This window comes from Bubalus bubalis, chromosome 12, assembly GCF_019923935.1.
Source record: "Bubalus bubalis isolate 160015118507 breed Murrah chromosome 12, NDDB_SH_1, whole genome shotgun sequence".
In the NCBI taxonomy this organism is placed as follows: domain Eukaryota; kingdom Metazoa; phylum Chordata; class Mammalia; order Artiodactyla; family Bovidae; genus Bubalus; species Bubalus bubalis.
In genome coordinates, this window is record NC_059168.1 from 93,679,214 (window position 1) to 93,692,128 (window position 12,915).

The 12,915-nt window shown below is 39.3% G+C and overlaps 1 protein-coding gene across 7 annotated transcripts in view; it reads left to right on the forward strand.

The window, feature by feature from the left end:
• Nucleotides 1-12,915, forward strand: part of RABGAP1 (RAB GTPase activating protein 1) — a 168,723-nt gene that overhangs the window by 126,029 nt on the left and 29,779 nt on the right. For all 7 annotated transcript variants that reach the window (XM_025261634.3, XM_044926321.2, XM_044926319.2 and 4 more), the window contains 4 exons: nucleotides 4,111-4,224; nucleotides 7,929-8,003; nucleotides 11,373-11,498; nucleotides 12,099-12,242. In XM_025261634.3, the coding sequence (XP_025117419.1) occupies nucleotides 4,111-4,224; nucleotides 7,929-8,003; nucleotides 11,373-11,498; nucleotides 12,099-12,242 (459 nt within the window). The remainder of the gene's footprint in view (nucleotides 1-4,110; nucleotides 4,225-7,928; nucleotides 8,004-11,372; nucleotides 11,499-12,098; nucleotides 12,243-12,915) is intronic.

The following is a 12,915-nucleotide window of genomic DNA, read 5'->3' on the forward strand; positions in this document are numbered from 1 at the left end:
CTGGATGCTGTGCCTGCTTTCACTTTTATCAGGTGTTTTATATATGTGTCAGACAGTTCTGGAAGCTCTTTGTTGTTGTTCAGTCACTAAGTCATACCCCATTGTCTTGTGATCCCAGTGGATTGTAGCCCACCAGGCTCCTCTGTCCATCAGATTTCCCAGGCAAGAATACTAGAGGGTTGCCATTTGCTCTTCAAGGGGATCTTCCCAGGTGAGCTAACCAATTTCGCCTTCATTGCAGGCAGATTCTTTACCACTGAGCCACCAGGGAAGCCTTGGAAGCTCTTTACCTGTTTATAATTTATAGATTATTTAATGTGACCATCATTACAACTTTATAAGGTAGATTATATTAACCAGAGAAGACAAGCTTACCTTAAGTTTCTCAGCCAAGTAAGAGAGTAAGGCCAGCTTTTAAACCCAGATACATCTGACTCTAAGCTAAGCCCCTGGTTTTAAGGCCTTAAAGATGAATTGGCATCATTTTCATTTTTTAGGTACATATAGCTAAACTAGTTGGAGAAGGTGATGGCAACCCACTCCAGTACTCTTGGCTGGGAAATCCCGTGGGTGGAGGAGACTGGTAGGCTGCAGTGCATGGGGTCGCAAAGAGTCGGACACGACTGAGCAACTGCACTTTCACTTTTCACTTTCATACACTGGGGAGGGAAATGGCAACCCACTCCAGTGTTCTTGCCTGGAGAATCCCAGGGACGGGGGAGCCTGGTGGGCTGCCGTCTATGGGGTCGCACAGAGTCGGACACGACTGAAGCGACTTAGCAGCAGCTAAACTAGTACTGGGAATTCTTAATCTAAATGACCTGAATCATCCAGAGACTCTTGTTTGGTTGTATGTGTATCCTCTCTTGTTTGTTTTCCATTTTAAAATCACCTTTATTTAGATATGATATATGTACAATAAAATTCACCAGCTTTAAGTGAACAATACAACATGTTTTAATTAGTACCATGGATGTGATGGATAATTCCATCACTTCAAAAATAATTCCATCACTTCCATTCATTCTTACTTCAGTTCAGTTCAATTGATCAGTCGTGACCAACGATTTGCAACCCCATGGACTGTAAGCACGCCAGGCTTCCCTGTCCATCACCAACTCCGGAGCTTACTCAAACTCAGTCCATTGAGTCGGTGATACCATCCAACCATTTCATCCTCTGTCATTCCTTTCTCCCACCTTCAATCTTTCCTAGTATCAGGATCTTTTCCAATGAATCAGTTCTTTGCATCAGGTGGCCAAAATATTGGAGTTTCAGCTTCAGCATTAGTCCTTCCAATGAATATTCAGACTGATTTCCTTTAGAATGGACTGGTTGGATCTCTTTGCAATCCAAGGAACTCTCAAGAGTCTTCTCCAACACCACAGTTCAAAAGCATCAATTCTTTGGCGCTGTGCTTTCTTTATGGTCCACCTCTCACATCCATACATGACTACTGGAAAAACCATAGCTTTGACTAGAAAAACCTTTCTTGGCAAAGTAATGCCTCTGCTTTTTAATATGCATGTTAAAAAGTTCTCTTAGCTCTTTAAAATCAGCCTTCTCCCTTGAGCCCCAGCCCCTTCCAAACATTGATCTGCTTTCCGTACCTTGTGATTTTGTCTTTTGTAGAATTTCATATACATGGAATTATAGAAAGTAGTCTTTTATGTCAGTCTTATTTCATACAGTCTCATGCTTTTGTGATCTATCATGTTGCATTATCACTGGGTTTTTCCCCTTTTATTGCTGAGTAGTATTCCATCACTATATGAATGTACCACAGTTTCTTTATCCATTTACCCACTGGAGCCCAGTTTGGGCCATCAGGAATCACACTGCTACAAACATTTGAGTTCAAGTATTTACATGCATTTTTATTTTCATTTCTCTTGGATAACTGTGTAGACATGAGTCACTAAATTGCATGATAAGCATATGTTTAACTTTATAAGAAACTTCCAAATGGTTTCTATAGTATTTGTACCATTTTGCATTACCACCAGCAATATATGAGAGTTCAAGTTGTTCTTCACCCTTTGCTAGTCCTTTGTATATTGGGTACTTTTCATTTTAGCATTTAGTGACCATGCAGAGAAATCTCATTGTACTTCTAATTTATATTTTGCTGATAACTAACGATGTTGATATTTTTCGTGTGCTTATTTGCCATCTCTGTGTCTTTCGTGAAGCATTTATTCCATCTTTTACCGCCATTCCCCTCCTCCCTTTAAATCGGTTGTTTGTCACCTTTTATATGTTTCGGATATAAGTCACTTATCAGATAGATTTTATAGGTGATTTATCCTGTTCATGGCTTCCATTTTTCATGTTTTTAACACTAAGTTTTGAATATTAAAGATTTTTAATTTGATGAATTCCAGTTTATCATCTTTTTCTTTATGATTTTGTGACTCATAGGGACCCCTCTAGGTAGCTTTGCAGACCTCCTCCTGTTCAGCTTTTCTCTTTGGTACTCTGAGCTGCGGAGTCTAGCTACCTTGCCCTCCCTGAATTCTGCTGTCTGTTTTCTCAACTCAGGGAAGTACTCCCTGTCCCCAGCTCTGTTTCCTGTCTGTGTGTTACAGCCTAGAAGCTGCCACCAGGCAAATAACCACTGTAGTCTTTAATTCTCACCTTGCATTTTGTGCTGTCAGGGATCACCACAGCTCAGAGCTGCCCTGACTGTTGTTACTGATGCATTACAAACTAGTAGTCAGAAAAATAAAAAATCCTGGTAGTCTGCCAGCAGATCTCTTTGGAAAGCAGTTTGGCAGTGTCACTGTAGGCTTAAATAGTTCGCAGGTTAAGAAAGAGCATAGGCTTAAAGTTAGCTCACTAATGATGGAGGTTGAAAGGATAAGACTAGTATTTAAGCATACAAACTTTGTAATGAGTAGTAATAATGAGTAGTAAATAAGCCAAAAATCTAAGCACAGTATGTATGTAGACAGTAATACTGAACTATAATGTGATACTGCTACACTGGCAGTCATTTTACAATACAGTATAAATGGATCAAAGTGGAACTGTCACTCAGTCGACTCTGCGACTCCATGGAGAGTAACGTGCTCTACACTGTACATTTACATGATGTTACATGTCAAATTTATACAGTAAAAAAAATTTTTTAATGTAAAGTTATTTTAGATTCCACAACTGTAAAATATTTACGGCCCTGGGAACCTGATTACCTAAAAGGCTAGAAAAATTACCAGACCCCAAAAAAAAAATTACTAATTTTTCATTTGAAACAAGAGTGTCAGGCTCTTAGATGGTGTGCTGAATATAATGCAGTCTCACTGAGGAGAATCAAGTCTGTTGTCTTAGCTATGAAGACAATGCATTGCTAAAACAGAAGGTCATGTTTCTGTGCTCCAATTCTTTAGCACATGAGCAAATAAAATTTAACAAAGGGAAGCTATTAGAAAAGCTGGGTGTTTGGCATATTTTGTGCATTACTGACATTCGTTTAGTTTTAATTACTTATTGTAGAAGAGGAAACAGTTTTTCTCCATTGGTAAAAAAGCAAGGGATATTTTCCCATAGCCCATTTGAATCCCTTGGCATTTTTTTTTTCCCCTTGGCATTTGATAGTCTAGTTTCATATTGAGTAGACAGCTGTGTGAGTTTTTATGCCATTTGCCCCTGGGTAAGTTCCAATCCGGGAACTTCTGTTTTCCCTTTGAGAACCTGGCCCATTAGTTTTGTGCCAAAGGATCAATTAAAGCAGCAATTTTTGTACCCAGTTTTTCTAACAGGAGCATTTTGCCTCTTTCTTTTGAGGTTAGATTGAGTATTTTCCTATGGGAAATCCGCTTTGAAACACATTTTCCTTCTTAACAATAGAAAGGTTATCACCTGCACTTCCTTGCAGCAGAGATGGAGTATACATGAGGTGTATACAGTGAAACGGGTCTCTTTTCTTTCTTTCTTTTTCCCCCCTTAGTATTTGCTTTTCCTTCCCTGAAGACGCAGGCATGCATGTGTGTATGTATGTTCCTGCAGCATTTTAAAGCAGGTAAATTAGAAGACAACCTTGTTGTATTAGCCTAGACAAGTACATCATCACTGACTACTGAACCTTCTTGCTTCCTGGTGTTTCCACAGGAGTCTCCCCAGGACAGTGCTATCACTCGTGATATTAACCGGACATTCCCAGCCCATGACTACTTTAAGGACACAGGAGGAGATGGACAAGATTCTTTATATAAAATATGCAAGGTATTTCATACCCAAAAAAAGACTGTTTTAGGTGGTTATTCTGTTCCTTTGGAATTATGCAAAAGATAACTGCAAAATGTAATTTGTATTTTATGTCCAAGAATGCAAAAAAAGAGAATAGTTTTTGTAAAACCAAAAGTAACAACACAATTTTAGATTCATGGTGAACAGGAAATAATTTAAAATAAAATGGTAGGATTTCTTTTAATCAGGACTTTTCAGTCAGTAGTTCCCTGGTACCACATTTAGACTCACGAGTTGGTTTTATGTTACAAGCCTCTGAGTCCTACGGCATTACAAACTCCTTTTTAGTATTCACATTGTAAGTGATGAATTTGACTTTCTTGGTCCTCAGAACTAGGCTTTGGTCTATTCCCCCTAAAACTAAGCAAGTACCTATGTAGCACCTACTATATAGGAAGTATAAGGCACAAGACATACCCTCAAGGAATTTGCATATTATGGTTGAGAAGGCAAAACCAACGGCTAGTTTTAGGACAGACTAGCAATAAAAGACAATGTCTCCAATGATAAATTGGAAGTGTTAGCCACTCAGTCATGTCTGACTCTGGGACCCCATGGACTATAGCCCACCAGACTCTTCTGTCCATGGAATTCTCCAGGCAAGAATACTGCATTGGGTAGCCATTCCTTTCTCCAGGGGATTTTCCTGACCCAGGATTCAACCTGGGTCACCTGCATCGCAGGAGGATACTTTACTGTCTGAGCCACCACGGAAGCCCCAGTGATAAACCAGATGCTTTAAACCATAAAGACGCTTGGAACTTAGCAAACTATTTTTTGGGTTTAATTTCAGTTTCCTCATAGAACTTACAGAGCTATCATTTCTGTTGTGATCCTCTTGTCATCATCCTTTTTAACCTCTTCTCAGTTGTGCTTCCCATTTAAGGAAACAATCTAACTATCCCTCACCTTCCTGAAAAATGTCCCAGAAAGAAACCCTGTTCTCACTGACTCTGATCCCATACTCCTGACCCCCTATGCTGTGGTTTCTCTCTCATGATGATCTTAATTACAGCTCTATCTGCTCCTGATTTCTCCTCCTCCTGGTTAAGCTCTCACTTCTGTAACAATTTCGTTGATTCCCTCCCACATGACTTTTTATCTCACATGCGCGAGTCCCTAAAACAGAGGCCTTCCTCTGGGCGCTCAGCCACTGGTTACCGTGGCTCCACTGTCTCCCGGGTGACTCCCTCCACCCGCAGCCTCAGTTGTCACCACTGCATAAATGTTTCCGAATCTACATCAGCTCAAGGCCTGAATTTCCAGCTGCTTTTTGATCTCCTTGCAGAAGTCTGTCAAGTATATCAGAAAAGGTATAATAATACAGTCCATTTAAAAACATACTTCATTATGAAAATTTTCAAACATCCATAGAAGTTGAATAGTGTAAATGAGTTTGTTTATATCCCTACCCAGAATTTATCAGCATATTGCCACAGTTGCTTCATCTTCCCTAAAGTGCTTTAAAGCAAACTTCAAACATCACAGTCCTAAAGTCTTCACCACACATCAAAAAAATAAGATCATTATCCACCTGTGGCATTAACGAGCAATACCATCCAGTTGCTGTTCCATAATCAGATTTCCCTAAATGTCTGTACAGTTTAGTTAGAATCAGGATCCAGCAATATTCCCACTGTGGTTAGTTGTTACATCTCTTTTAATGAAAAACAGTCCTTTTACCCCCATGCCGTTGTCTTGCTGAAGATACAATCATTTTTCAGTTCCTTCCTTTGGCCACCTTCAGTTTGATATGATTGTTGTCTCTTGCAGCAGTACTTCCCTCTCTATTCACTGCCCTGGTACAGGCCACTATCATATGTTGCTGGCACTTACATAAAAGCTGCCTTGCATTAGTCTCCCTGCCTTTGGGTTCAAGCCTATTTATTATTTTCTCTGTGTTGACCCTAGAACAGGATCATTTTAGTGGCGTCTGTTAAGCCCACAGAATGGAATCAAAATTCCTTAGTTTATTTCCTGTTCCTAAATCCATTAGCTTAGTATTAAAGGCATTCTGTAATATATCCTGGCTTATTCCCTAAATATTTTATGCTTCAATCATATTGAACTTCTCACTGTACTCTGGTTGATTTGCTTGTCAGACTTCCCAACTGAACTGTGAACTTCTCAAGGGCAAGAATCATTTCTTACATATATTAGCATCTATAGCCCTTGGCACGGTGCATGCCATATTATAGTAGGTGCTCACTAAATGTTGATGAATTAATGAAATGCCTTTTCTTCCCCATATTTCCTTACATCCTCCGTGAACCTTACATTCCAAACATTTCCCAAATGTGTTACGTACTTTCATGTCTGTATGCGTTCCTTCAGGAATGCTCCCCTCCATTCTATACCTATAGAAAATGCTCCCCTCCATTCTGTACCTATAGAAAATTTAATAGGTTTTTATTCTAGGACATAATTGGTAAAGCCATACACTAAGTACTTTACTTGAGGGGACTAAGAATAATACATCAGCTCTATTATATAAATACTGTGATTATTCTCATCATACAAATAAGGAATGTAAGTAGTGGGCCTAAGAGCCAGACCAGACATTAGCAGTTGTGGAGTTCCAGCACAACTATTAACTGTGAAACCTTGAATCTTTCTTTACTAATCAAATGTTTATTAGTACCTTCATCCGTATTGTCAAATAGCTTTCCACAGACCTGTGTTAGCATATGTTACTGCTAGTTTTTAACAGCCTTAATGAAACTGGTTTTAACACTTGTTAGTTTCTACTGATTTGATAGGTAGAAAGTTGTCTCATTAAATTATAAAAGATCATTTCTAAATCTCTCTGTGCATCTTGTTTTTGGAAAAGATGGGTGTTTCTTGTTCTGTAGGCCCTCTCATCAAATAAAATTTGACAAAGTGGGGGATATAATGAGATTATATTGAATTTCACCTGAATTTATGAAAGCATGTTTACACATATAAACATTGCCAGTGTTTGGTGAGTGCCTGGCATGTGTTGATGTGCTGCTAGGTTGAATAGGGCACCACCCTGCCCATATGAAGTTACGAGTCTAGTAGAGAGGAGGGACCTCTAAAATGCAGTGTGTTAAGTGCTGTAATAAGCATACATTTGTAGTAAGTACCATAGACCTACCGAGGAGAGAAAGAATCCTGGGAAAAGGGGATATGTTTGGAACCTTAAGGAAGAGCACGTTTTCCAGGCAGAGAAGAAAAAAAAGCGTGAGCAAAGACAGACAGAATGACAATGTTTTTTTTAGTGCTAAAATAATTTTTGCTTAACCTTACTGCTCCCTGGCTACAAGAAGTGGCATGACAGGTTTATGTATTGAAAAGAAAAGTTGGAATTGAAGAGAAATGTTTGCATCATTCAGTGACCATCAGAATGCCATAGTGGAGTGGGGGTAGCATTTTTGGGGTTCCTGTGTTCCGAGTTTCTGTAAGGCAACTATGACTCAAGAGTGGCTGCGTTTGGGACTTCCCGGGTGGCCCGTTGGCTGAGACTCCCAGCTCCCAAGGCAAGGGGCCTAGGTTCGACCCCTGCCTGGTCAGAGAACTAGCTCCCCCGTACAACAACTCAAAGACCTCACATGCTGCAACTAAGACCCAGTGCAGCCAAATAAATAAAGTTTTGTGTTTTGTTTTGTTTTTAAGACTGGCTACATTCATTTACACCTCCTGTGGTTTTTTCCCCCCAGGCTTATTCTGTGTATGATGAAGAGATTGGCTATTGCCAAGGCCAGTCATTTCTCGCTGCTGTTCTGCTTCTCCATGTGAGTAATTAGGTCTCTGTGTATTTCTTAACACATGTCCTGCCTCAGACTTGATCATGGCTTTGTATTGCCTTTGGGCAGACTCTAGTGCATGAGTGTTAACTCCTATATCCGGAAACCTTTTTCTTAATACAATGTCATCATGGGAGAGAAACATGGTAAAAATAAATGACAGTGTTGAAAATTGGTACAAGGGCAGAACTTTTTTTATTACTAGGATAATTGGACAGACTTTAGTCTTGGTTAAACCCTTTGGGGACGTTTTATCTTCTCTAAAGTAGCAGCTGTCATCAGTCTTTGCTTTGAGATTTATGTATTGGGCTAGAACGGCGAAGTTGGCTTGCTTCCGTGCCATTTTATTCATTCATTCAGCAAAGACCTTTATCCTCCCTCTTCTTAGTGTTTCTTTAAATCCACAACAGAATTGAAAAATTGTTAAGGTGAACACCTGTATACACTTGACTTAATTTATCAGTTCATTATTCTTCCACACTGCCTTCTCTGCATCTCTTTTCCTTCCTTTTTCACACACACAGAACACGGGTGTTTTATATTTTTATGGAAGAATTTTTTGAAATTACTTTTGGATAATATAAGTAGCAAATATAAAAATATTCCACTCCTAAATACTTATGTATGTATCTCCTGAGGACCTAACCAGAATATCACAGGCAGATCTAACAAATCAGCAATGTCTTACCCACAGTCCACATTCAGTTTTCCGTATTTACTCAGTGAAGTCCTTATAGCTCTTTTTTTCCTAACCCAGATCAGTAAAGATTCAAACATCACATTTGATTGTCATTGCTTTTTATTTTTAATCTAAACTGTCCTCTTTGCCTTTTTGTGTGTCCCATGCCATTGACAATTTGGAAAATTCAAGCCTTGTAAGACATCCCAAATTCTTGATTTGTCTGATCATTTCCTCATGATTCAAGTTAAAATGTTTGGCAAAATACCCCACAGATGGTGGTAGGAGAGTTTTTGAGCACCTGTTATGGTCTGAACTGTGCTAGATAGACATCAGGAGTGAATAAAGTAAATATGGCCCCAGTCCTTGTGGATGCAGAGCTAGTTGTAGGCAAAAAAGCAGTGCAAGTATGTCATTGTTAATTTCAGTGGCTCTATGAAGGTACAGTGAAAAGTATGATACAGGATAATAACAAGGAAGCCTCATTTACAGACTTCTCTGGCAAGGTAACCTCTAACAGGAACCCTGAAAAAGGAAAAGGGGCATCCATTCTCTTTTGTACTTTTCTGTATCATTTAACTTTCTTTATACATTGTTGTAAAAATAATAGAACTATTTTGAGAACTAGAGTGGAGAGTAGCGCATTCCCGGCAAAGAGAATAGTATAGTATATGCTGCTGCTAAGTCGCTTCAGTCGTGTCTGACTCTGTGTGACCCCGTAGATGGCAGCCCACCAGGCTCCCCCATCCCTGGGATTCTCCAAGCAAGAACACTGGAGTGGGTTGCCATTTCCTTCTCCAATGCATGAAAGTGAAAGTGAAGTCACTCAGTTGTGTCCGACTCTTAGCGATCCCATGGACTGCAGCCCACCAGGCTCCTCCGTCCATGGGATTTTCCAGGCAAGAGTACTGGAGTGGGGTGCCATTGCCTTCTCCGAGTATAGTATATAGAAGCCCTGAAATGGGGAAAACTTGGCATCTGGAAGGAACTGAAAGAAGGGCAGTGTGACCGGAGCATCAGGAGCCATGGGGAGTGGGGGAGGGAGCTAGAGAGGCCAAGACCGATTTGAAGGAGAGCTGTGGAGGCCAGGCCACACAGTCTAGATTTTGTTTCTCTAAGGAGAGGAAGTTGCTGGAGAGGTTTAATCCATTTTGTGTAGGTTGTAATACAAGTGTAACAAAACCACTTTACATCTTCTTGCTATGAACCTAGCTGATTGGTATTGGTAGGCATGCAAAAATTTGACAAAGCTATGACATTGATAAAGAAAAAGTCAAGTGTTTTTCCCCCAGTCTTATTTACATGTAATTGACAAATTAAAATTGTGTATATAAGGTGTAAAATGTGATGATTTGATATACTATGCATTGTGAAATGATTCTCACCTTCAAGCTGATTAACACTGCATCATGAGGTCAAGTTTTAAATTTTTGTTTTGTTGTTTTCATCATACTTTAATATCTCAGAGTCTCACCAAGTCTATATGGTTTGTCTTTGTTCTCAACTTTAGTGCAAGGACGTTTATCCCCATTTAAGTATCACAACACTTTTAAAATGAGTTTCCCAATCAAATCCCCAGTATCTTGGTTTGAACTCTGTGCTGCTTGCCATTGTGTTTAAAATAAGTGTTTGATTCAGAGCAGGGGCACATGTGCTGCGTAACATCAGAAATGTCACTCTAGGCAGGCCATGTCTCCCTCAGCCAGTGAGGAGTGAAGTTGTCTTGATGATAAAGACCTCAAAGGTCTGGTCCTTTGCCCCCGATGCCCTTACCTTTCCAACAATGATTTGCTATCCTTTTCTCATTTCATTACTTAGTCTGATTTGCTCTTTAGCTTTGCTTTATTCCCAGTTTCTTTGCTCAGCCCACCGTCATCATCGTGTTCAACAGAAACCCATTCACCTTCCTGACATTTGAAAAGCTTGCTATGGTCACATCATGCCTTAAATATTTCCAGTGTTCTTTTTATATTTTGAAAACTAGACATTTGCCAAGTTCTCAAGAAGATATTTTTCCATAAAGTTACGGAAGATATATAAGTGGTAGCATCTGTAAATAGAAGTGAAGTGAGGGAGGCTTTTTGTAGTATTTTAAGTGTTACTGCAAGCGTTACTGTAATACCTGAAGCATTACTCCAAATATTAGAATACATAAGGTTCTTCTGTAACTAGCCATGTTTTTAGCAACAATGAGGAAGAAGAACATTTTGACTGAAATGAATTAACAGTTAAGGAGGTAAAATGATTTAACAAAGGTCTCGTGATTGGGGAAGGTGAAACATATACTCGTGCAGTAGGCCTGTTCTTACTCGGTTCGAATCTTGTCCTCCCTCTAAAGCCTATTCCTAGCTCCCTCTGGAATACTCAGTCTTTTTTGTTCTTGTGTTCCCACTGATCTTTCTAATTCATTTTAGTTATTGTAGGAGATTTAGTTATTAATTGTATGAGAGGCTCCTCAAGGACAGCAACAGTGTCTGACATAGAGTAGGCATTATTAAATATTTCCTGGTTGAAAGAATGAATGTTATAAAAACGTAACACAACTGAGATCTGAGTTACTGCATACCACTAAATTTCCTAGTATTCAAATAAGAGAGTTTAGGGATGAATTTTACATACTGAAAAACTTCTGTATGTATTTTTGATCCTCCCACCCCTTCCCTCTTTCCCTGTTACAGATGCCTGAGGAACAAGCATTCAGTGTTCTGGTCAAGATCATGTTTGACTATGGTCTCAGGGAACTTTTCAAACAAAACTTTGAAGATTTGCATTGCAAATTTTACCAGTTGGAGCGCCTCATGCAGGTAAAAAGAGAATCCAGCTTGCATTTGCCAATAAGGGTACAGGACTGGGACGAACAGGATTGAAGAAATGGTGCCAAGGAGCAGTAGTGATTCCTTAGCCATCCAGGATCAGGTTTAGTGTATTTCATTTCTCTCCATGTAATAATGATGCCAAGATTAATAAGGTGTTAACCTGATGGGTGTGAGCCAGGTTTTCAGTCTCATAAACACCCAGAAGATCAGATGGGTGTAGAAGCCTTTATTTTAACGCAGCAAACTCAGTCAAGAAATACTTACCAAGGCTCTGAAGCTGACTGGTTGGGAATCTCCTAACAAAAGTGAAACAAACTTTGCCAAACATTTCATAACTTAGAAAAACTGTCCTTTCAGATATTTGTCACCATGTGGGGATTCCTCTTCAGAGCTACTTTGTGAACTGAAAATGAGAGTCCAGTGCCAGTTTCATACCAGATGATAAGTGTTCTTCTGAGCACTTTTTCAGTTTTTATAAAAACACAAATATATGACATTTTTGACCTATTGTTGGCAGATTTATGAGCCTCCTGAGTGAGACTTAAACAGCTGCATATGTGCATAAAGCTAATCAGTCTGCTATTTCAGGAATACATCCCTGACCTGTACAACCACTTCCTGGACATAAGCCTTGAAGCGCACATGTATGCCTCCCAGTGGTTTCTTACGCTCTTCACTGCGAAATTCCCTCTCTACATGGTCTTCCATATCATCGACCTGCTTTTATGTGAGGTGCGTATCAGAGGCCACAGCACTTAGGCTTTTGTTTGTAGTGTCCCTCCTGTGTCACAGGCAGTAACTGCCTTGCCCAGAGTGCAGCTCTGTTCTGTATGGCTGATGAGTGCTCCAAACACTATCTCTTTATTTAAGCTAGGAAGTTTAGGGGTTCAGAGGAGGTGTACCCCCTCTTTTAAAAGACACTTCCTGGAATTTCCAACTGCATTTCCACTTAACCTCTTGTTGGCCAGAACTTAGGTACATGACCACATATCCCTAGCTGCTAAGGATAATTTTTTTTTAAGCTGCCTAGAAATTTTCTTAAACTTGAGAGTCTATTACTAAAAGAAAATAGATATTATAGTAAATAACAGTCTTTGCCACAGCTTAGTTTTAGGTTTTGGAGGGTGTGCCTAAGAAGAAAAAGCTAATTTCAAAAATAATACATGTTTGTTATAGAAAGTATAAGCAAAATGATGTGAAAATACTTCTGATCCCAGTCTAAAGGAAAACTACTTTTAACATTTGATGTATATTCTTTCAGCCTTTTTGTGTGTGTTTTCATATATGTGTATGTGTAAGTTCTGTGTGGAACAGTTTTTTCATATGGTATATTATGTATATTATGACTTTATATGCATATAAAATATGACTATGCTTATATGCTATTCCGTAACCTATTTTTATC